The sequence below is a fragment of the Ailuropoda melanoleuca genome, chromosome 4, assembly GCF_002007445.2.
Source record: "Ailuropoda melanoleuca isolate Jingjing chromosome 4, ASM200744v2, whole genome shotgun sequence".
In the NCBI taxonomy this organism is placed as follows: Eukaryota; Metazoa; Chordata; class Mammalia; order Carnivora; family Ursidae; genus Ailuropoda; species Ailuropoda melanoleuca.
Window position 1 is genome coordinate 1,885,518 of NC_048221.1, and position 22,207 is coordinate 1,907,724.

General features: G+C 48.0%; 1 protein-coding gene across 1 annotated transcript; it reads left to right on the forward strand.

The window, feature by feature from the left end:
* Positions 1–3,728: 3,728 nt before the first annotated feature.
* ZNF555 (zinc finger protein 555) lies at positions 3,729–16,920 on the forward strand. Its single transcript, XM_011230266.3, has 4 exons — positions 3,729–3,856; positions 12,477–12,603; positions 13,019–13,202; positions 13,587–16,920. Exons 1-4 carry the CDS (start codon positions 3,854–3,856, stop codon positions 15,151–15,153), a joined length of 1,881 nt encoding a protein of 626 aa, XP_011228568.1. The 5' UTR covers positions 3,729–3,853; the 3' UTR covers positions 15,154–16,920.
* The last annotated feature ends 5,287 nt before the right edge of the window (positions 16,921–22,207 follow it).

Sequence of the window (22,207 nt, forward strand, 5' to 3'; positions counted from 1 at the left end):
GGGAGTGGGAGAGGAAGAAGCAGGCTCATAGCGGAGGAGCCTGATGTGGGGCTCGATCCCATAACGCCGGGATCACGCCCTGAGCCGAAGGCAGACGCTTAACCGCTGTGCCACCCAGGCACCCCTGTCTGCTTTAATTAATCACACCACCTCTGCCTTTTCAACTAAATGAATCTGTTTATTTTTGGTATAATTTTTCACCTCCTTTGAAGTTCAACTTTTTAAATTCCTATGTCTCTCATTTTCAGTACACAGTTGGTTTTTGTTTTAGGATTCAAAGCAGAAAACCTATTTGTTTTTAATGGACACATTTATGCCAACTTTTTGCGGTGATAAATGTTGGTTTTAATTCTAATGTACTTTATGTCACTTTTCTTATTCTTGTCGCTCCTTTTATTTTCTGTCTTCTACTCTATTGGTGGTATTGGTGGAATGTATTTCTTTTCTGGTAATTCGGAAGGTGTATTTCCTGCTTCAGTGTCTTTTTAGCATTTTACTGTATCACATTAAACATTATAATGAAACATATATTGTGACTTATGAATATTAAGCAGCTTTTGTAGGATGAAAAGGCCAAGTTGCAGAGTGTGTATAGTATATAACGCACTTTAGAAACATTTGGAAGTAGGGAAAATCATGTTACACAGTGTATGGATTCAAATGTATGTCAGGGCAATAATAAACACAAATTCGTGACTGTGGTTTCCTCTGGGAGGAGGTAAAAGGGGTTTGGGGATCCTGGGGGTGACGCAAAGGGATTGCAACTCTATCTGTAATGTTTTCTTTCAAGAAATCTGACAGAGTGTGGTAAACTATAGGATTTAATACGGTTTAGCGGGAGATACACGCGGGTCCAGAAAGTTAGTCACCGCGTGTTCTGTATGGTTGAAATGTTGCATAAGTTTTAAAGTGCTCCCCTTCTCCCTGTGTTGTGATTCTTATTCATACATGCTCTTTTGAGGGATGCAAAAACCCGCCCTCCTAACGTCTCACAAAACGATGCTTACGGTGTGGATAAAATTTCTCATCAGAATATCATCTATCTAAAAAGTGCTACATTTCAAACCCGAAGACGTTGTTCTCGGCAAACCTGTCAGGTCACGCCAAGGTGGACGGTTGTAGGAGCAGAGTCATGTGGAAGGAGCGCATGGAAAGGTCAGAATTGTCTCGGGAGAAATGAGACTGGGAAGAGGTGTCCTTTGTGCCACGACCAGAGCGGTTTTCCTCCACTTCCGACCCATGACGTGAGCTTGCTGTCACTGCTGTAAGAGATCGCCAACATTCAGTGACTTAGAGTGGTCCTGGAGGTCAGAGGTCTGAGATCAAAGTGTTGGCGAGGCTTGTGTTCTTTCTGGAGAGCCTAAGAGAGGATCTGTTCCCTCATCTTTTCTGGTTTCTAGAAGCCACCCGAATTCCTTCTCCCGCAGCCCCCCTCCGCGCGGGTTCTGCCCGTCTCTGGGACTCCCACCTTCTGTCTCCCTCTCGTGAGGACCTCGTGAGGACGCCGGGCCCCCCGGGAACCCAGGGTCCCGCTGGGAACCTCTGAGGCCTTAATCAACTCTGCAAAGTCCCTTTTGCCACATGAGGTGACATATTCTAGTTCCAGTGATTAGGGCGTGTGCACCGTTAGGGTTTCCTACTTTGCTTTATGATGTGGGGTTGAAGTGGGGTGGGAGTGCTGCAAACCACGTCTGTGGTGTACACTCCCCCAGTACGAGGACCTGCTAACTGAAATGGTCGCAGGGAGGATGGAGGCTGCAGGAGGGAGGAGGGGTCTTGTTCCTTCCTGTCTGTGTCACTGTCTGCACCTTTGAGACTGTCCTTGTTACCTCCATATGGGAATCACATCTGAATTCCTTGACTCACACTTCTTTCCCCCCGGGTTACCTTTTTCTCTGGTTGCAGTGAATGTTTTGTGGAGAATTCAGAGACCAGCCTCATTTTTCACCTTAATAAATGGAATGGCATGTCCTTTTTTATTTCTTAAGAGATTTTATTTATTTATTTATTTGACGGAGAGAAGGAGAGAGCACACACAGGCAGGGGGAGCAGGCTCCCGGCCAAGCAGGGAGCCAGATGCCAGGCTCCATCCCAGGACCTTGGGACCATGACCTGAGCCAAAGGCAGATGCTTCACCTACTGAGCCCCCCAGGTGCCCGCATTCTGTTTTGAGTGATGCTTGCGGGATATTTATCTGAACACCTGGCAGGCCGACCCGGGTGCTGGAGGTCCAAGCCCCGACCCAGTCAGTACTAAGGCAGACTTCTAAATCTCAGGCTGATCTATTGAAACTTGGTATTCGTTATTTATCCATATTAAGCAAAAATGTATACAATCATACTTTATTTTTAATAGTTTATGAATCCAGGGGCGCCTGGGTGCCTCAGTGGGTTAAGCGTCTGACTCTCGGTTTTGGCTCAGGTCGTGATCTCAAGGTTGGGAGGTGGAGCCCTGTGACCCGCTCTGCCCTCAGTGGGAGTCTACTTGGATATTCATTCCCTCTGCCCCTCCCCCCTCAAATAAATAAATTTTTTTTAAAGATTTTATTTATTTGACAGAGAGAGCACAAGCAGGGGGCGCAGCAGGCAGAGGGAGAGGGAGAAGCAGGCGCCCCGCAGAGCAAGAAGCCCAATGGGGACCCTGGAATCATGACCCCAGCCGCGGGCACACGCCCAACATACCGAGCCACCCAGATGCCCCAATAAATTAATCTTTTTTAAAAATTCTGTTTGTAAATCAAACAAGTGATATCGAGTTTGGACGTCCAGTTAGTCTCAACCTAGAGAGTGTTGTCTGACACCAGCGGGCGTCTGAGATGCCCTGGCTGTTTAGTCCCCATCTATTAAGGGTATTAAGGGTTTTCGGGTCCATCCCAAAGCCTTACACAAACTGTTCCGTTGTTTTCAGTTAACATAGGAATTCAGTTGCCTTAAGGACATCACCGCATTTTATATTGCAAAATGCCCTGGGGACACATCAAAACCCTGATTGGAAATACATTTCCTAGCCGCTAGAAGGCGCCCTGCGGATTTTAAGGGCTGCCCGCGCTCGAGCTAGGGCTGCGAGGACCCAACCCTTCCGGGACAGGGACCCAGGGACCCGGTTTGCTGACCTCGAGAGCGGGGTAGGGGGGCAGGGGCGGGGCCCCCGGTGTCAAAGGTCACCCGTGAGACCCGAGCTCCCTGGGCCTCCCACGAGGTGACGTCACTGTGGAGGGTCTTTGTTCTTAAACAAAGAGCACAGGTCCACGGTGACCTCGACCCCAGGCCTTCCGGTCCTTCTGCTCCTGTCCCGGCTCCAACAAGGGGCGCTCCGCGGGGACACTGAGTCAGGACTTCCCGACCCCGGAGAAGGACGCGAGCGGAGCGCCCACAGGCTCGGAGACGCGGGACCCGAGGCGCCGGGAGGGGGTTTCGCTGGCAGCGAGCGTCCGGCGCGGGCGGGTCAGCCACGTGTGTCCGGATGGCCTGTCACTCAGGTGCAGAGGCGTGGTCAGGGAGAACCGTCCAATCAGAACGACAGGGGCGGTTCTCGAAGAACAATCAGGGACTTCTGGGTGGTGCCCGGAGAGCTAGCCAGTCAAGGACATGGGCCCGGAGCACTGTCCAATCAGGGGCACCAGAGGCGGGTCTCGGAAAACTGTCCAATCAGAGACCCTGGGAGAGGGAGGTCGCCGAGCACCGTCCAATCAGGCGCGGGGGCGGGCGCGCTCGTGGCCGCGTGGACGTGGCTCTGGGCCGGCCCGGGCGCTCCAGCGCACCTGGCCCGTGCGGCCCCAGGTGTCCGGTGCGTGCCGCTCTCACCTGCTCGGCCCGCAGGGAGGACGCCCGGGAGCTTGGAGCAGGGCCGCGAGATGGTGAGTGCGCGTGGCCCGGGCCGAGACCCGGAGGGGCTGGTTCCAACCGGCCGGAACCGGCTTCCTGCGGCCGCGGGCCCGGGTGTCCCCGCCCCCCGGGGGGGGTCCCGATCCGTGTCTCCTCCCTCGACCGGGGGCTCGGGGACTCGCAGTCCCGGGACGGCTCCTCGCCGAGGACAGCCTCGGGGGGTGGGGGGCGGGCGAGGAGTGTGGGGACCTTCAGGGCACCCTGGGTTCGGGGACCCCTGGCAGGTCCTCGGCCCCAGGTGACCCCGACCCGGTTCTCACTGCCGGAACCCGAGTCCGAGCGGACGCTGGTGTTGCAGGGAGAGGAGAAACGGCTCCCGCCCCCGGGTTCTCCATCCAGGGGGCTGGTGCGGCCTCCCGCACACATCGCGCGGGGGGCCCGGGCGCCCTTTGTTCGGGGGGCACCTCGGGGGCCCCGCGCTGTCGGCCGGCCGCGCGAGACCCTGGAGTCCCACGCCCGGGTGCGTCGGCTTGAAAAGCTGCATTCCCTTAGCGGAGCCTCGGTGTTCTAGCAAATGCCCAGTACGTTTAATTAACGGAGCGTGAAGGCGAAGATGACCTGTTTTCACCCGAGTGAATTTCAGAAAAATAAGGAACTGTCTTGCATTCCACCTGTTAAACGTTCTCTTTAGATCCCTCCGACGTGGAGTAAGTTTCTCGGGGCAGTTCCTCTGAGGGGTGACCGGCGGGATCCCGGGGCCCACCCGTGAGAGCCCTTGTGGGGGAAAGAATGTCCCAGAAACGGAGGAACTCTGCCTTGCGGGCGGCTGCGGGGGCACGACCCGGTGCCGCCACGTGCGGAGGCCCGCTGTGAAGGACGCAGACGCGCAGTGTGTGCTTTTCCTCGGCGGCCGCCCGGTGTCCCGGTGCGTAGTGCGCTCCGCCGTAGGAGTGTCGGCTGATAAAGAGTCGCTTTCTTAGCGAGACGTCAGTGGGTCGCCATCGCCGCTCTCGGGGCGTCCGCTGCCCTTCAGGTGCCCCGCAGACCCGGGCCTGCTTCCCGTCGTTCAGGCGGTGCCCGAGCCCCCGCGTGCCGGGAGCGTCCTTGCTCTTCCATCCGGGCTGTGGGCAGGCCCGGCCTGGTTCTCGACAACATGGGGCTGCATTTGGACTTTGGTTCTCCTGTCAGGGCTGCAAAATTGGTGCTTGTCTCTCCCCCACCCCCAAACCGCGCCCGGGTTATGGATGTAATGCAAGTTTTTGAAGACCGTAGGTCTGTCTTGGAGGGTTGATATCCTAGTAACAGTGAGCCCCCCCCCCAAGAATGTGTCCCTCCTTTCATTTGTCTTGTTTCAGGTATTCCCGTCAATGTTTTCAAATTTTTCCTTTTAGTTCTTTCATAGCCTTCACTTTCCATATTTAATGCTAATGAAATTGGCTTTTACCATAGTATGTGTTACCTTTTAAAAAGAATTTGACAACTTGCTGTTGCTATTAATTAGGTAATGAAGGGGCGCCTGGGGGGCTCAGCCAGTGAAGCGTCTGCCTTTGGCTCAGGTCATGATCCCAGGGTCTTGGGGTTGAGCCCTGCCGTGGGCTCCCTCCTTGGCACATAGTCTGCTTCTCCCTCTGCCTTTCCTGCTTCCCCTGCTGTGCTCTCTCTCTGTCAAATATATAAATAAGACATATTTTTTAAAAATTAGGTAATGAAATTGGGTTTATACTGAAGTTTTATCCTGGATTCTTATTAAAAATGTTACTCTGTGACTATCAGTTTTGTTCCATAGGTGTCCTGTATATACAGTTTTCAGATTAGACACAAAGGCAAGTGTTTCTTTGCCAGTATTGTACCTTGTTTATTTCCTGGTGGTACTGACCAGATCTCTAGTATAATGTTGACTAAGTGAGGTGCTGGGCGCACCTGATTTCTACCTAATTGTTTTTGAGAAAACAGTGAGCTTCATACCATTTATATATTCCTTGTTTTGTTTTGAACACTCTTTCATTGGTTTTCCTTTATCAGGTTATGCATGTTAGTTACCATCATTTCCCGACGGTAAGAATTTTATGTATGATTGTCGAATATTATAGAATGGTTTTTGGCAGCTCTGAGGATGATGACAAGTAAATCTCAGGAATCGATTTGTTGTGTGGTGTAACATATAGCATCAGTGCAGCAAGGTGCACACGACCCAGGAACGACAGATACTGTAGAAATAATCCTCTGTGAAATTTTGAAATTCATCCCTAAATGTAGACCTTTCACACCAGAAACCCCACTTGGAGTGAACCCCAGGGGCAGGGCCCCTCACTCCCCACATGTAACTCATGTGGAACTATAGACAGACTTACGTGTATGTTTACAGTTCTGCATGTACAGCTCTGTGCATGTGTGCCTACTGTCACATGCGTGGATTTATATGTATTTTCAGCAGCTGAGGTATCCAGTTTAATCTCAAGTGCCTGCTTTTCGGCTTTCCTTTACTCTGCCCTACAACCAGTCGTCCACACGTGTCTGTATAGCAGTGTGGACATAAACGTGCATACAGCACACGTGTCAGTACGTACATACCCCTCCTGATTGCTGTGCCACATCTTCTGTAGTACTTACGTTGGCTGATTTGTTATTTTCCTCCAAGAGAATTTGAAATCCACAAGGTCCAGAATTCTTGTTTCGTTCAGTGCTCCCGCCCTGGTGCCTGCCAGTACGAGGACCTGTGTAACGGCAACCTGAATGCATTCTAGTCCATGAAAGAGCGAGAAGTCAGGCCCTGAAACAGAGCAGTCCTGCAGGAGACACACGGCTTTTCCATGACCTCGAGGCTGAGGGGGTGAGAGTGGAATGAGACTCTCCATGGTGCCCTGCAGACATCGGCGTATCTTCTTCCCACCTCAGGAGACACCAGACACAATAGCAGAATCCCCATAAGGTGTGGGAGCAACAAGTGTGGGTGGTTGGAGGACGCTGTCCTGCGTCCCCTCTGCCGTGAACCAGTGTGCACGATGCCTGCCCTGCGGGGCTCCTAGGGACACAGGAGCTGACACGCAGAAAGCTTTTTGCAAAGTCTTGCGTATTTTTGGTTCTCAGTGCACATTTTTTTATAGAGATTTTATTTATTTATTTGACAGAGAGCAAGCACAAGCAGGCAGAGCAGCAGGCAGAGGGAGAGGGAGAGGGAGAGCAGACTCCTCACTGAGTGGGGAGCCTGACGCGGGGCTTGATCCCAGGACCCTGGGATCACGACCTGAGGCAAAGCCAGACANCCAGACGCTTCACTGACGGAGCCCCCCAGGCGCCCCCTCAATGCACATTTAAAAAATTAATGTCATGTTACAGTATTTGATGGTTTCAAGCTGGGTGTGTGGGGAGTCCCTGCCTCCGTCTCTTGAGGCTGCTGTAACAGCAGGGCCGTAGACTGGGCGCTTAGAAACGATGCACATTTGTCTCTCGTCGTTCTGGAGGCTGGGAAGTCAAAGGTCATGGCCCCAGCAGATTTGGTGTCTGGTAAGGACCTGCTTCCTGGGGCTCGGGTGCTCTCTGGAGACTCTCATAAGGGCACTCATCCCATTCCTGAGGTCTGCTCCCTCATGACCTGATCCCCTCCCAGAGCCCCCACCTCCCAGTACCATCACATTGAAGTTAGGATTTAACATGAATTTTGGGGGGCACAACATTCAGTCTGTAGTGGTCCCCAAGGCCACCCTTCAGTTCAGAGATTTGTTAGGATTCTCAGGACCCAGCGTGGAGTTGTGTTCTCGGCCTTAATTTATTACAGCGCAAGAATGCAGAGCATGGCCCGCAGAGGGGAACTGTCCCAAGGAGACCAGCTGTAGTTCCAAAGGTCCCCTCCACGGGCTTCACGCAGGCTGCGCCGAGTGTTCCCGGCAGCCAGGCGTGATGGCACATGTGGAATGTTGTACTGGGAAAGCTAATGAGAGACTCAGCAGGTCTTTTAATGGGGGCTGGTCATGGAGACACCGTCTGTCTAGCGCGGACCAGGATTCCAGACTCCCAGAAGGAGAGCTGGTCTTCAGCACAAGACATTATTTGCATAAAAAGACACAAGGAGCCTCTCTGAGCAGGGTGGTGGGAAGCCCCCGCCAAATCCAAGTTCCTATGAACCAGCCAAGGGCCAACCTTGGAAGCAGGACTTTCTAGGATAAGGACCCTCTGACCTGTTCAGTTGCACTTCCGACCACCCTGTTCCTTTGGTCCTTGGCCAAGCCCTCCCTACAGCAGCATTATCGTCAGTAGTACCCTTTGCAGCTGGGGGAGACCAATCTGCAGGATTGATTTTGGTTATGCCCTTTAGGGGGTCCTGGACTTGCCCAGGTCAAGGAGATCCCGGTAACTGTAAAGGTAAAGGTCTTAGGATATTAGGGGACTTCATCATCAAAATTTCTGTATTTATTTTTCTGTATTCTTTTCCACCTGGGTTCGGGTATTGGTTCCCATAGGGCGCAACTCTGGCCAGGAAGTTGCAGCTGACCTGAGTGTCCCCGGGGGTGAGATGGTCTCCTGATGGGACGCGCATGAGGCAGCCCGGTCAGCAGGCCCCCACTGTGGCTGATGTTGAGTAACTCCGTCTGGTCCTTGTTCGGAGGGACTGCCTGTGGTGGTCGGTTTCAGACGGTTGTGTTGCCCGCATCACCAGTTTGTCCACCTTACCAGTGTGGGCANGCAGGGGGGGGGGGGGTGACCTGCGTGGAAGGAAACGGAAGTGAAAGGCTTGATTTTAGATGGTCTCATCGGAGCACGAGGCCTCCCTCACTGGCAAGTGTAAGTGACCCAGACGGACCGCCCCGAGTTTTCATAGCTTAGGGCCTCAGGGAAGTGTCCTAAATCTGCGGTGTTCCCAGGGTCAGAGTCCTGTTCGCGGAGCTTGAACCTGCCCCCGGATCAGTACGGCGTGCGCTGCGGCTGAAGCAGCCCGATGTGGGCGCCGCGGGTGTGAGCTTACGGTCGCGTTCAGGCAGTTCGGAAGTCAGCGTTCCCCGGATCGCTAGGGCCGTTCTTAGCAGCCGCGAAGCCGAAACACTGCAGGGTCAGAAAGGCGTGTTGCCAGGAGCAAGGCTGGGTCTACACGAGCTGCTGCTGGGCAGCCGTCAGTCCCTGGCGCTCGTCAGAAATGGGGTGTCGTGATTGCTGTTCGACGAGCTGGAGACTTGTACTTCAGATTCCCACGGTGTAGCTCCAGGTGGAGACTGCCTGTCTCGTCATTGTGTCCCCCTTGTTTCGGACCTCCACTAGGTAAAAGCTCAGTGAGAAATCATTTGTTACAGAGACCTAAACTTGTTCCTAAGGCCTAGAGTTTAAATTCCACTCCCTGCACCAGTGGCAACGAGCAAGGAGGTCGTGTCCCGTCGGCATTATTTTCTCTACTGGCACTTCCGAGGTTACACACGCGTCTGCCTGCGTGGCTTTTATCTTACACGCAGGGGCAACAGCCACAAAGCAGAACTGTTTTAAGTACAAAATCCCCTTCCCCTTTTCTTCCCATCACAGATTTTTTAAGAAAGATTTTATTTGAGAGAAAGAGGGTGCACAAGCGGGGGAGCAACAGAGGCAGAGGGAGAAGTGGACTCCCTGCTGAGCAGGGACCCCGATGCGGGACTCAATCCCAGGACCCCGGGATCATGACCTGACCCGAAGGCAGATGCCTCGCGGACTGAGCCCCCCAGGTGCCCTCATCACAGATTTGTTCAAAGCCTGTATTAGTTTTGTAGCATTGCCATAACAAATTGCCATAAACTGGGGGCTTAAGAACTGCTTCTCTCTGATTTCGGGAGGCGAGAAGTCCGTAATCAAGGTGGCGGGAGGACTGTGTGCCTGAGCCTCGCGTCTGGCAGCTTCTGGCGGCCCTGGCGCGCTGCTTGTCCCCATCTTGATGTGGCCGCCTTCCCCGTGCATCCGGCTTCATGTGGCGTTTCCCTCTTAGAAGGCCATCGGTCAGCTTGGATTGGGGCCTATCCTAACGGCCTTGTCTTAACTTGGTTACACTTGCAAAGATCCAGTTTCCAAGTACGGTCACACTCACAGGTACCAAGGGTTAGGATTTCAGCATAGCTTTTTGGGAAGACATGGTTTCAGCCACAGTGAGGCCCTAGTAGTCAGTCAGCGTTTACAAGGGGTAGCATCACAGCTGCCTGGGAGGATCCTGGCTCGGGTGCACGGGCGGGTCAGGCGGCTGTCATGGCCCAGCAGCAGCTAGGTAAGAAGAAAGGGTGGGGATCCCTGCCCGCTGGGCCCTTGGGTTAGCTCAAGTTTTGCCCCCGTTCTAGAAACTGATTAAACTAATTTTGTCTCCCAATGCAATGCAAACTTTTCATATTTTTTTGCCCATCCATAGTTTACCTTGGTAACTTGGGGGCGCTTTCTCCTCCTGCCTGGAGGAGTGAACAGAAATCAAAGACATCACCAAAGCACAGCTTTGTTTTTCTTCCCTCGCTCAGAGAGCATGGCCGAAGGCAGCCAGTATATCCAGCATGCCAGGCCTGGAGCTGGACCCGTCATTTTTACCTCTCGTCAGCTCTTCACAGCAGACAGCAGTTCAGCTGATCGTCCACACCACAGACGACTCCTAGCCACCTGGGCACCAAAGCCCCGCCATGTCCTCCCCGGCCCCCCTCCTCTTCCCAAACTGCTTTTGCTATATTTAAGCGAGTCAGGGGTGTTCTAGCAAATGCCACCTCTGATGCCAACTGTGACTGGTGTCTCCAAGACCACCTTGTGTCCTGCTAGTCAAACCCCTGCGAGTTAGCGTATAATTTTACTCATGACTGTGACCTGTCACAACAGAAGGACACACGGCAAGATTAGCAGACGGAACAGGCGTATGGGGAGAAGTCCGAGGGAAACCAAGTGCCGGTTTTTAAGAGTTTTTTCCTGGGGCGCCTGGGTAGCGCAGTCGTTAAGCGTCTGCCTTCAGCTCAGGGAGTGATCCCGGCGTTCCTGGATCCAGTCCCACATCAGGCTCCTCCGCTGGGAGCCTGTTTCTTTCTCTCCCATTCCCCTGCTGTGTTCCCTCTCTCGCTGGCTGTCTGTCTGTCACATAAATAAATAAAATCTTAAAAAAAAAAAAAGAATTCTTTCCTGATGGAGTCACCCAGAATGCACCCAGCAATGAGTCATGGCAACACGTGGAATATTGCCTGCCGGGGGGCTCAGTAGAGACTCGGTGCCTGGGATTTCTGCTCCAGACTTCCAAAAGGAAGGCAGGTGTTCGCTGCTAACAATGTCGTGTGCACAGCAGTTTAGTCACAGTGGGAAATACCAGTCAGGGTGGTGTGAAGCCTAAAACCCAGGCTCCCAGACACCAGCCTTGCCAGGAGTCGTGTCTAAGGATAAAGCTGAAATGTCGGGCTCTCTGCACACTAGGTGTGAGGATTCACTGGAGGAAACACTACAGGTAACGAAGAAAGTTCCATGGACTCGGGAACCTCCCGTGGTCCCTGTGCCAGTCCTAGGGGTTTTCCTGTTCATCTGCTTCTCTGTTGAATAAGTACATTCTGGCATCAGAGTCGTTGAATGAGAGTATTTTCTCCTGCTCATGGATGGCAGTGGGTTGAGGAACTTATAAAACAACAACAACAACAACAAACAGGGTTTAAGGGAAGCCTGCAGCTCAGCGGTTCCTGTGCTCTTGGGGAGGGGGGCTGACACGCTCATGTGCCCAAAGGGAGGGACACGCAAAGGAGAGAAATTGAGGGTACGGCCTGAGGATGATGTATGAGGCACCGCTTCTACCTGGAACTTGATATGAGGGAGGGCTTCCTTTGTAGGAAGGCACTGCCTGAGCCTTTATGTATTTTGTAATCTCGGGCAAACTCACTGTCACATACTTTTGACTTCAGTTAACTCCTTTGCAGGGTAGGGATTTTAACGTTATCCTCAAGGTCAGCAAGAATACTCTTCCGTGGTTCTGGTGGAAAGAGCTGTTTTGTCGTCATATTACATTTGCCGTGTGTGTGTGTAGGGCAGGTGCACGAGTTCTCACATCTGTGTCCTTTTTCCCGAGCTCTGACTTCTCAATAACTTCCTATCCCATTCCTGTATTACACGATACATTAACAAGACTTCTCCAAAGGAATGTTATCATTTGGCCAGTAGAAACGGTCTACTTACGGCCTGGAGTTCTTTCAGATGATATGGTTAGCTGGCACCTGCTGCAGGGGGGTTCCCATAAGCCTCTTGGGTCTGGTGAGGGAATGGAAGGAAGAGTTCCCAGTCCTTTAGTGTGTGCTTATTTCATAAAAGCGCACCCAGGTTTGACGTGGTGCTTAGTGATGTGGCGTAAAATAGGGAAGGACCCAAAGTAGTTTGTCTCACAAGGGATCAATGGGTCTTACAATGCAAATACTTATTTCATTGTAGAGCATTTCTGCGAATTTTCCAGTGTGGTCTGAACCCTTTGGTTAAAGAAGAATGAGGCCTGATTTGGTTGCAATAAAAGTGTAAAGATAGGTTCAGTGTGTGGTGGTGTTGTTAAATTTAAATTGTTAAATTACTCTGTGGACAGAGTAAGAGATCTGATGATCGAGTCCTAGAGTAGATGTTAGGTGACCACAGAGTCTTGTCTGAATTTCCTGTGAGTCGAATCCAGTTGCTCAGTGAGTCTCACCTTTCCTTCTGCACATATGTTGGGTGTTGTAGGACTCGGTGGTCTTTGAGGATGTGGCTGTGGACTTCACCCTGGAGGAGTGGGCTTTGCTGGATTCTGCTCAGAGGAAGCTCTACAGAGAGGTGATGCTGGAAAATTTGAAAAACCTGGCCTCTGTGGGTAAGAATGACCTCATTCCTTCACTTAGTCATTTAGAGAACAAGCATTTCTTGCCCGTCAAGCATGTTTCAAGATTTGGATTGTGGGAAGGGAATACATTAATCAGTAAGACAGACAGGGTCCCAACCGCCAGAGAGCTAGAATCTAGTGGTTTCTGCTTGAGAAGGAGAATCTGCTGATTTTTTCTGTCTGTATGGCTCCCCGTGTGTCATCAGTGAAGAGAGATTTCCTGGGTCATTGAGGAGCCCAGTGACATTTCTGTAATCCTGTGAGAATTCTGTGTTTATTAAATTGCTTACCACTTTGGCCCCTTGTACTTGTTATTGGTGAAGCCCTGATGCCGCTAAACTCCTCAGTGTCATTTCGACCAACAGGTACCCTCTTTCTTTAAAACTTGTTCCCTTTTTGCTTTCAGATGATGAGACTCAACTTAAAGCCGGTGGGTCAGTTTCTCAACAGGATATTTATGGGAATAAAATCTCCAAGGAACATAAAATAGCAAAGTTCACCAGAAATGATTCCTGGGCCTCTGTTTTAGGGAAAATTTGGGAAGAACTTAGCACTGAAGATCAGCACACAAAGCAGGGGAGACACCTGAGGTGAGTTGCACTCACAAGAGAAAGCACTATTCCAGGGGGGAGTCGCAGCATGTGATGAAATTGAAAGCCTAGATCAAATTTGTTTATTCACTGAGAATTTTTACAGAAGGATTTCCTTTAAATATGTTGTTGATGTTGAGTGTTAAAAACATAATTCGGTTGAAAACAATTAGGAGGAAAAGCCACATTGAAGAAGCAATGTTTTCATAATTCCTATGGTTGAATCCCCTTCCATGATGTTCAGTTTATTCTGCTTAATCAGATAGGGTAGAAAGCCTACACATTCACTGAAAGTGATGAGAATGGAATCCTAATACTTATTAGTAAATAGTGAGAAATCACTAATGAGACTGTTGATGATAACATGCTTCTCATTCTTCACAGAAATCATGTGGTGGAGAAACTCTCTGAAAGTAATGATCTGTGTGGTGAAGGCTGCAGTCAGATTCGAAATCATAACCTGTACCAGGAAACTCACACTGTAGTAAAAGAGTATGAATGTAACGCATATGGAAAAGTCTTTGTGCATCATTCCTCCCTCAAGAGTCACATCACTGCACACACCGGGCACAAACCATACCAGTGTCAGGAGTGCGGGCGGACCTATAGTTGTCGTTCACACCTACGAATGCATGTGAGGACCCACAACGGAGAGAGAACCTATGCGTGTAAATTATGTGGAAAAACCTTTCCTCGTACTTCATCCCTCAACCGGCATATAAGGATTCATACTGCCGAGAAGACTTACGAATGCCAGCAGTGTGGGAAAGCCTTCATAGATTTTTCAAGTCTTACTAGTCATGTGAGAACTCACACTGGAGAGAAGCCCTATAAATGTAAGGACTGTGGGAAAGCCTTCAGCTATTCCTCAACTTTTCGAAGGCACATGATAACACACACTGGAGAGAAGCCCTATAAGTGTAACGAATGTGGGGAAGCCTTCAGCTATTCCTCAACTTTTCGAAGACACATGATCTCACACACTGGGGAGACACCACATAAGTGTAAGGAATGTGGAGAAGCATTCAGTTACTCCTCAGCTTTTCGAAGGCACATGATAACACACACTGGAGAGAAGCCCTATGAATGTAAACAGTGCGGGAAAACCTTTATTTACTTGCAGTCCTTTCGGAGACACGAAAGGATTCACACTGGAGAGAAACCCTATGAATGCAAACAATGTGGGAAAACCTTCATTTATCCCCAGTCCTTCCGAAGACATGAGAGGACTCATGGTGGAGAGAAACCCTACGAATGCAGCCAGTGTGGGAAAGCATTCAGCCATCCCTCATCCTTTCGAGGACACATGAGAGTGCACACTGGAGAGAAACCTTACGAATGCAGTCAGTGTGGAAAAACTTTCAACTGGCCCATATCCTTGAGAAGACATATGAGGACACACACGAGAGAGAAACCCTATGAATGCAAACAATGTGGGAAAGCCTTCAATTTGTCCGCTTGCTTTCGGGAACATGTGAGAATGCATTCTGGAGACAAATCGTATCAATGCAAGCTATGTGGGAAAGCATTCTATTGCCACATAGCCTTACAAAAACATATGAGAAGGCACACCGCCGAGAAGCTCTACGAATGCAAGCAATGTGGCAAAACTTTCAGTTGGCCTGAACTTCTGCAGCAGCACGTGAGAACACACACTGCTGAGAAACCCTATGAGTGTAAGGAATGTGGCAAAGTCTTCAAATGGCCATCGTCTTTGCCAATACATATGCGAGTGCACACAGGAGAGAAACCTTACGAATGTAAGGAGTGTGGGAAAGCCTTCAGTTGTTCCTCGTCCTTAAGAAGACACGTACGAATACACACCGCAGAGAGACACTACTTCAGGGACATGGGGAATTCTCCTGCAAATGAATTCATGCCTAATGCTTCAGGAAATCCCCAGCAGGAGAGAAAGCTTATCAAAGCTGTAAATACGGTACTGCCTTTGTGAGAACCTCATCAAAGTAGACCTGTGGGGCGTGTATCTCCAGTTCTCTTACAGATGAACAATTAGGTGAAAAATAGCTCTCCAAGTCGTCTTCAAGCTGTCATTCGGAATTTTGCAGGTGGTGTTTTTTTCCCTTACATTTCCATAAATAAACCTTCTATCTTTACGGTTTGACGGACTCATGGTGATTTGAAGTGTATTTTTAATACGGAAGTAGTTTTAATTTCTTCTTTAAATTCTTGAAGGGGTTTTTGGAACAATGACATTTTGGTATTTATTGGGATTTTCTTACTCGCTTAGTGTGGCGGGTACCGGATATCACCATTATGTATTTTCTACCTTACTGAGAATCTGTTTATTTTGGCCAGAGGGACCTTACTGCATTTTCTTTGCAAATAGTTTGCAGAAATTTGTGATTATGCAGAGTTCTTCAAAAGCACAGTCTCATGTGAATTGTCATTTTCAACTCTTTTGCTTTGCTCTTTTTTTCATTGCTTGTGACTGGAAATTGGACAGTAGGCTTTTACTGAAGAGCTACTTTGTGACCATGAGCTGTTAGATACAGGGTTTGGTGGTTCCTCTGGATTGTGTTGTCAGTGTGGGCAACGGTGGGACCTACACTTCCCTTCCCTTTATGATTATGTGGTCAGATTTACCAGTAGCCTAACTTGGCCTGAGATTTGGAAGGCAGAAGTGGAGAAGCCATTTCTGTGTTTGGAGCCATGTTTAAGTGTGAGAGACGCAAAGGGGCTTTTGGACACCAGCCCATTTTCCTCATCTTGGCCCTGCGAATCAAGAGTATCATGAAAAAAAAAAAAAAGGTCACGTGCTTAATTCCCATTTTTCCAAGTTCTAGGCTTCCATGAATGTCTCTGTGAGCTATGTATCAAGGATCCACTTGTGTGGTCTTGCACTCACAATTTGGATATTCTGATGTGTTCTCTCGAGCACTCATTCTGACTCACGTTTCGTGATCTTCTCTGATGCTATGATTCTCCTCTTCTCTAGATGTTCACATATGTGTAGAAGGTCTAATTTGTCTCGCGAACACCGTATTTCCAATACTTCTAGTGACTCTGTGATCCTTATTCTGCCACAAAAGCTACAAGGCTGCTACAAAGCCGAACAACACATGGGACTTTGTTAACCTATTGCATTTTGAAGTGTGCTCATTGACCTTCATGTATTAGATTTTGGGAGAGGTGAATGTTCTTCCTTAATATGGGCTCAACTATTACTTTTGATTATGTGTCATTAAAACAGTATGTGTTTTATCTTCAAGGAAAATCTTTTGTAGATATTTCTTAGAAATACACTATTTACCGTATTTTCACATCACTTGTATATTTACTGTATTATTTTCCTAAGGGCTGTGGTAACAAAGGACCACGACTGAGTGACTAAGGGCAACAGAAATTTTGGTCTGACAATTCTGACGGTAGAAGTCCAAAATCAAAGTATTGGCTGGACCCTGCTTCCTCTGCAGGTGCTAGGGAAGGATCTGTTCCAGTCTTCTCCTAGCTTCTGGTAGTTCATTGGCTAGTGGCAATGTAACTAATCTTCCCACTGCATTCTGCATGCATGCGTGTTTGTCTCTTCGGGGGGCATTCTTTTTATAATGACAACATGTAGCAAGTTAGGGCTCACCCTATTCCAGTATCCCCACCTCTAATTATATCTGTGACAACACTATTTCTTTTTTTTTTTTTTAAAGATTTTATTTATTTATTTATTTGACAGAGATAGACAGCCAGCGAGAGAGGAAACACAAGCAGGGGGAGTGGGAGAGGAAGAAGCAGGCTCATAGCAGAGGAGCCTGATGTGGGGCTCGATCCCATAACGCGGGGATCACGCCCTGAGCCGAAGGCAGACGCTTAACCGCTGTGCCACCCAGGCGCCCCAACACTATTTCTAAATAAGGTCACATTCTAAGGTACTGGAGCTAGGACCTCAACATACAGATTTTGGTGGGCGGTTCAATGCATAACACTACCAAATATTACTCCCTTTGTCATGTACTGAGAGAATAGATTAAAATATTCCATTGCAGTTATGGATTCCAAATCAACTGTGATTTTGTTAAGCATTATACATTCCAAGTCAGTATTCCAGGTGCATACAACTTAAGGTATTTTGTCATGTAAATTTTATTTTTATTGTTACATAAACATTTGTTATTAAACTGGTTTCTAATTCACTGTTAATAAAACCTTAAATAATTGTTTTGTCAAAGGTTTCTTTTTTTTTTTTAAGATTTTATTTATTTATTTGACAGAGATAGAGACAGCTAGCAAGAGAGGGAATACAAGCAGGGGGAGTGGGAGAGGAAGAAGCAGGCTCATAGCAGAGGAGCCTGATGTGGGGCTCGAACCCATAATGTGGGATCACGCCCTGAGCCAAAGGCAGACGCTTAACCGCTGTGCCACCCAGGCACCCCTTGTCAAAGGTTTCTAACCCAGACTGCTGGGAACGCACTTGTAGTCAATGAAAATTGGGGGCCTTGAATTCAAGCAATTTGAGTGAACACATGAAGGACAGTGGGATATATCAGTCAGGTGTTTGAGAAGATATGTTCTCGGATTTGGGCTTGTGTTTGGTGATTGTAGAAGGCAGAAATAATTGGATTTAGCTAACTAAAATCGGTAAAGCAGCAGTAATTATTGAGAAGAGGGGATTTTTTAAAAAAGATTTTATTTATTTATTTGAGAGAGCACAAGCAAGGGGAGTGGCAGAGGGAGGGGGAGAAGCAGGCTCCCCACTGAGCTGGGAGCCTGACATGGGGCTTGATCCCAGGACCCTGGGATCATGACCTGAGCCGAAGGCAGATGCTTCAGCAACTGAGCCACCCAGGAGCCTCGAGAAGAGGGGATTTTTAAATAGATTTATTTATTTGAGAGAGATTACGAGTTGGGGTAGGGGGAGAGGGACAAGCAGACTCAGTGCTGAGTGCAGAGCCCACTGCAAGGGCTTGATCCCATGACCCCTGAGGTCATGACCTGAGACCAAAACCAAGAGTTGGACATTCAAGTGACTGAGCCACCCGGGCGCCACGAGAAGAGAGGAATTTTTAAATTTTTTTTTATTTAAATTCAATTTAGTTAACATATAGTGTATTGTTAGTTTCAGGCATAGAATTTAGTGATTCATCAGTTGAATATAACACCCAGTACTCATTACATCAAGTGCCCTCCTTAATGCCCATCACCCAATACCCCACCCCCACAAAGAGGGGAATTATTTGAAAAGTTTTTGTTTTAATTCCACTAGTTTACGTACAGTGTTTTGTTAGTTTCGGGTGTGCAGTGTAGTGATTCGGCACGTCCATACATCACCCTGTGCTCATCAGGACAAGTGCACTTCTTTATCCCCCCTCACCTATTTAACTCATCCCCCCATCCCCTCCCCTCTGGCAACCAGCAGTTTTCCATAGTAAAGAGTCTGTTTCTTGATTTCGCTCCCCCCACACACACTTAGCTGGTTTTGTTTCCTAAATTCCACCTATGAGTGAAACCATATGTTATTTGTCTCTGACTGACTTATTTCACTTAGCATAATACTCTCTAGCTCCATCCTTGTTGCAAATGCCAAGATTTCATTCTTTTTTATGGCTGAATGGTTAACCCGTGTGTGTGTGTGTGTGTGTGTGTGTATCTCATATCTTCTTTTCCATTCATCAATCAGTAGACACTGGGGCTACTTCCATATCTTGGCTATTGTAAATAATGCTGCTATAAACATAAAGGTGCACGTATCCCTTTGAATTGGTATTTTTCTATTCTTTGGGTAAATATCCAGTAATGCAATTGCTGGTTCACAAAGTAGTTCTGTTTTTAACTTTTTGAGGAATCTCCACACTGTTTTCCACAGCGGCTGCACCAGTTTGCATTCCCACCAACAGTGCAGGAGTGTTCCTTTTCTCCACAACCTCACCAATACTTGCCTGTTGTGTTGTAGATTTTAGCCATTCTGAAGGTGTGAGGTGATATCTCATTGTGGTTTTGATTTGCATTTCCCTGCAAGTGATAAGCATCTTTCCATATCAGTTGGCCGTCTGTATGTCTTTGGAGAAATGTCTGTTCATGTGTTCTGCCCATTTTTAAATTGGATTACGTGTTTTTTGACTATTGAGTTTTATATGTTCTTTATATATTTTAGATATTAATCCTTTATCGGATATGTCATTTACGAATATTTTCTGTCATTCCATAGGTTGCCTCTTAGTTTTGTTGATTGTTTTCTTTGCTGTGCAGAAGGTTTTAATTTTGATGCAGCCCCAGTAGTTCATTTTTGCTTTTGTTTCTCTTGCCTCTGGAGACATATCTAGAAAAATGTTGCTAGGGCCAATGTCAAAGAGGTTACTGCCTGTGTTCTTCTAGGGCTTTTATGGCTTCCAGTCTCACATTTAGGTCTTTAATCCAATTTGAATTTATTTTTGTATACAGTGTAAGAACATGATCTGGTTTCTTTCTCTTGCATGTTGCTGTCCAGTTTTCCCAATACCATTTGTTGAAGAGACCATCCTTTTCTCATTGGATATTTTTTCCTGCTTTTCCGAGTATTAGTTGACCATATAGCTGAGAATCCATTTCTGGGGTTTCTGTTTTGTTCCATTGATCTCTGTGTCTATTTTTGTGTCAGTACCATACAGTTTTGATTACTACAGCTTTGTAATATATCTTGAAATCTAGAATTGTGATGCCTCCAGCTTTGCTTCTCTTTTTCAAGATTGCTGTGGCTTTTCAGGGTCTTTGCAGTTCCATACAAATTTTAGGATTGTTCTAGTTCTGTGTAAAATGTTGATGGCATTTTGATAAGGATTGCATTAAATGTGTAGATTACTTTGGGTAGTATAGACATTTAACAATTATTCCAGTCCATGAGCATGGAGTGTCTTTCCATTTCTTTGTCATCTTCAATTTCTTTCATCGGCGTTTTATAGTTTTCAGAGTACAGGTCTTTCACCTCTTTGATTAGGTTTATTCCTAAGTATCTTGCTATTTTTGGTGCAATTGTAAATGGGATTGTTTTCTTAATTTCTCTTTCTGCTGCTGCATTAATGGTGTATAGAAATGCAATAGATTTCTGTACATCGATTTTGGGCCCTGGAACTATACTGAATTTATCAGTTCTAGTAGTTCTTTGGTGGAGTCTTCTGGGTTTTCTATATATAGTATCATGTCATCTGCAAATAGTGGAAGTCTTACTTTGAAAAGAGGGGAAAGTTTAATCATTTTTGTGGCTTGGAGTTGAGCTTCAGAATGAAGTATCAATATGAGTGACATGTAATAGGAAAGCAGATATATTTCACATCTTCAAATAGGAAAATTTTTAACATTTGTAGGAAGAGAGGAGGGAAGCTTTTGTTTTAATGATCCACACAGGTTTGACAGCTCCGTTTACTTTTACAAGTATTATTTCCATCGTGCAGACTTCCAGCACTTGAAGGGAAGAGGAAGAAAAGTAACACCTTATTTTATTAAAGAGTAAACAGTATCTCATCTTTCATAGCACTCCACTTCTAAATATTTAGTAGTTTAATGTGATCTGATAAATGTTGGTATCTCATTTTACCCTCTCACCCCATCAGTCCCTCCTCTCACACAGATGAAGAGTGTTAAACACAGGGAGCACAGAGTTGCCCAAAGTCAAGTAGGTCTTGAAAATGGAAAGCCAGGTTTAAAGGTTATCTGTGTTTCATCTTTGCTGGGAATTGTCACAGATTGAGAACATTGGAAGGCAGGTGTAATTGCTGAGTTTTAGAAATATGGCATCAAATTTTGCAAAAAAGACTCCTAAAGCTATCCAGGCATTCCTTTTATGAGACATGGAAAAGGCAGCTACAGGGAGCTAAGATCACTGGCTAGGAATGGGGGATTTGAGAATAAGTGGGCCCCTATGGTTTGAGAGGGATGGCTTATTCTTTATTTTGACTGTTGGTATAACTGCATTTATGAGAACTCAGAACTACACTTAAAATAGTTTTCTTGCGTATATAGTAAAAATAATCGAAAAACAGCAAAAACTTTCATTTGCTAAGGGAAAAATTAAGCTGCTGGGCCTTGATCTACACACCTCCCCTCCTCCCCAATACTATTTTGGAATCATTCTTGAGAAGTGAAGGACTGGGTAAGGACCTGGGTCAAGATGCCTTTTTTGGAACTCAAACTGAAGTTAGGAAACACCCACAATGGTCCCAGCTGCCCTCATTTCACACTCAGAACTGGAGAGGAGGGCAAGTGCTCCTGGAATCTGTTTATACCAGGTTCCTCCAGTCAGATGTTTGAGAACACTGTGGTCTGCAACATAAAGGTGTCTCCCAAGAATTCCTGCCTGGGGACATCTTAGTCCTTGGCATCATCATCGTGTCTCTCGAGGGCCTGTCTGCAGGCCATCCAGCCCTAAGGGTACATTAAGCCCCAGCCTGCGTCTTCTTGCAGGTGGATGTCATCGGGCCACCGCACTACTGTTGGGACATCATGGCAGCCCCCCGGGCTGAGAGACCAGCAGAACCCATGTCACAAGGACACGTGTCCCACGGCCACAATAGCCCCCACTCCTGAGGGAGCATCTGCTCAGCACTCCCCAACTCAGTTGAGTTTACTTTCAGTGAAGTCACAAACGGACGTTTTGTCAGGGCCCCCAGGTAGGTGCCTGCTCACCCACACCTGCCATCCCTCCCTCACCACCCAGTGTTCTCAAATCTTTTCAGCTCCTGCCTCCCCGCCTGCCATCTGGGACCCCAGCACCACCTCCCCAAAGCACACGAGCATTTCTACCAACGCCTGTGCCTGCGCTCTGCGTGGTCTCAGTCCCCGTTGCCTGTGGGAAATGGAGATCTCAGGAAGAGACTCCACAGATGCCCAGAGCCCCACCCTTCAAACTCCTCCCAGCATGCAGTGTGCCCCGTTGAGAAATGCACCTCAGAGACACCTGGGATTGCAGTCTATGCAGGAATACAGAAGTATGCAGGTGCATGTGGGTGGGGTGGACACACAGAAAAAGCTGCACATGGGAAGGGGAAAGTGGAGTCCTCACCACTCACGCTTGGGAGTGTGGT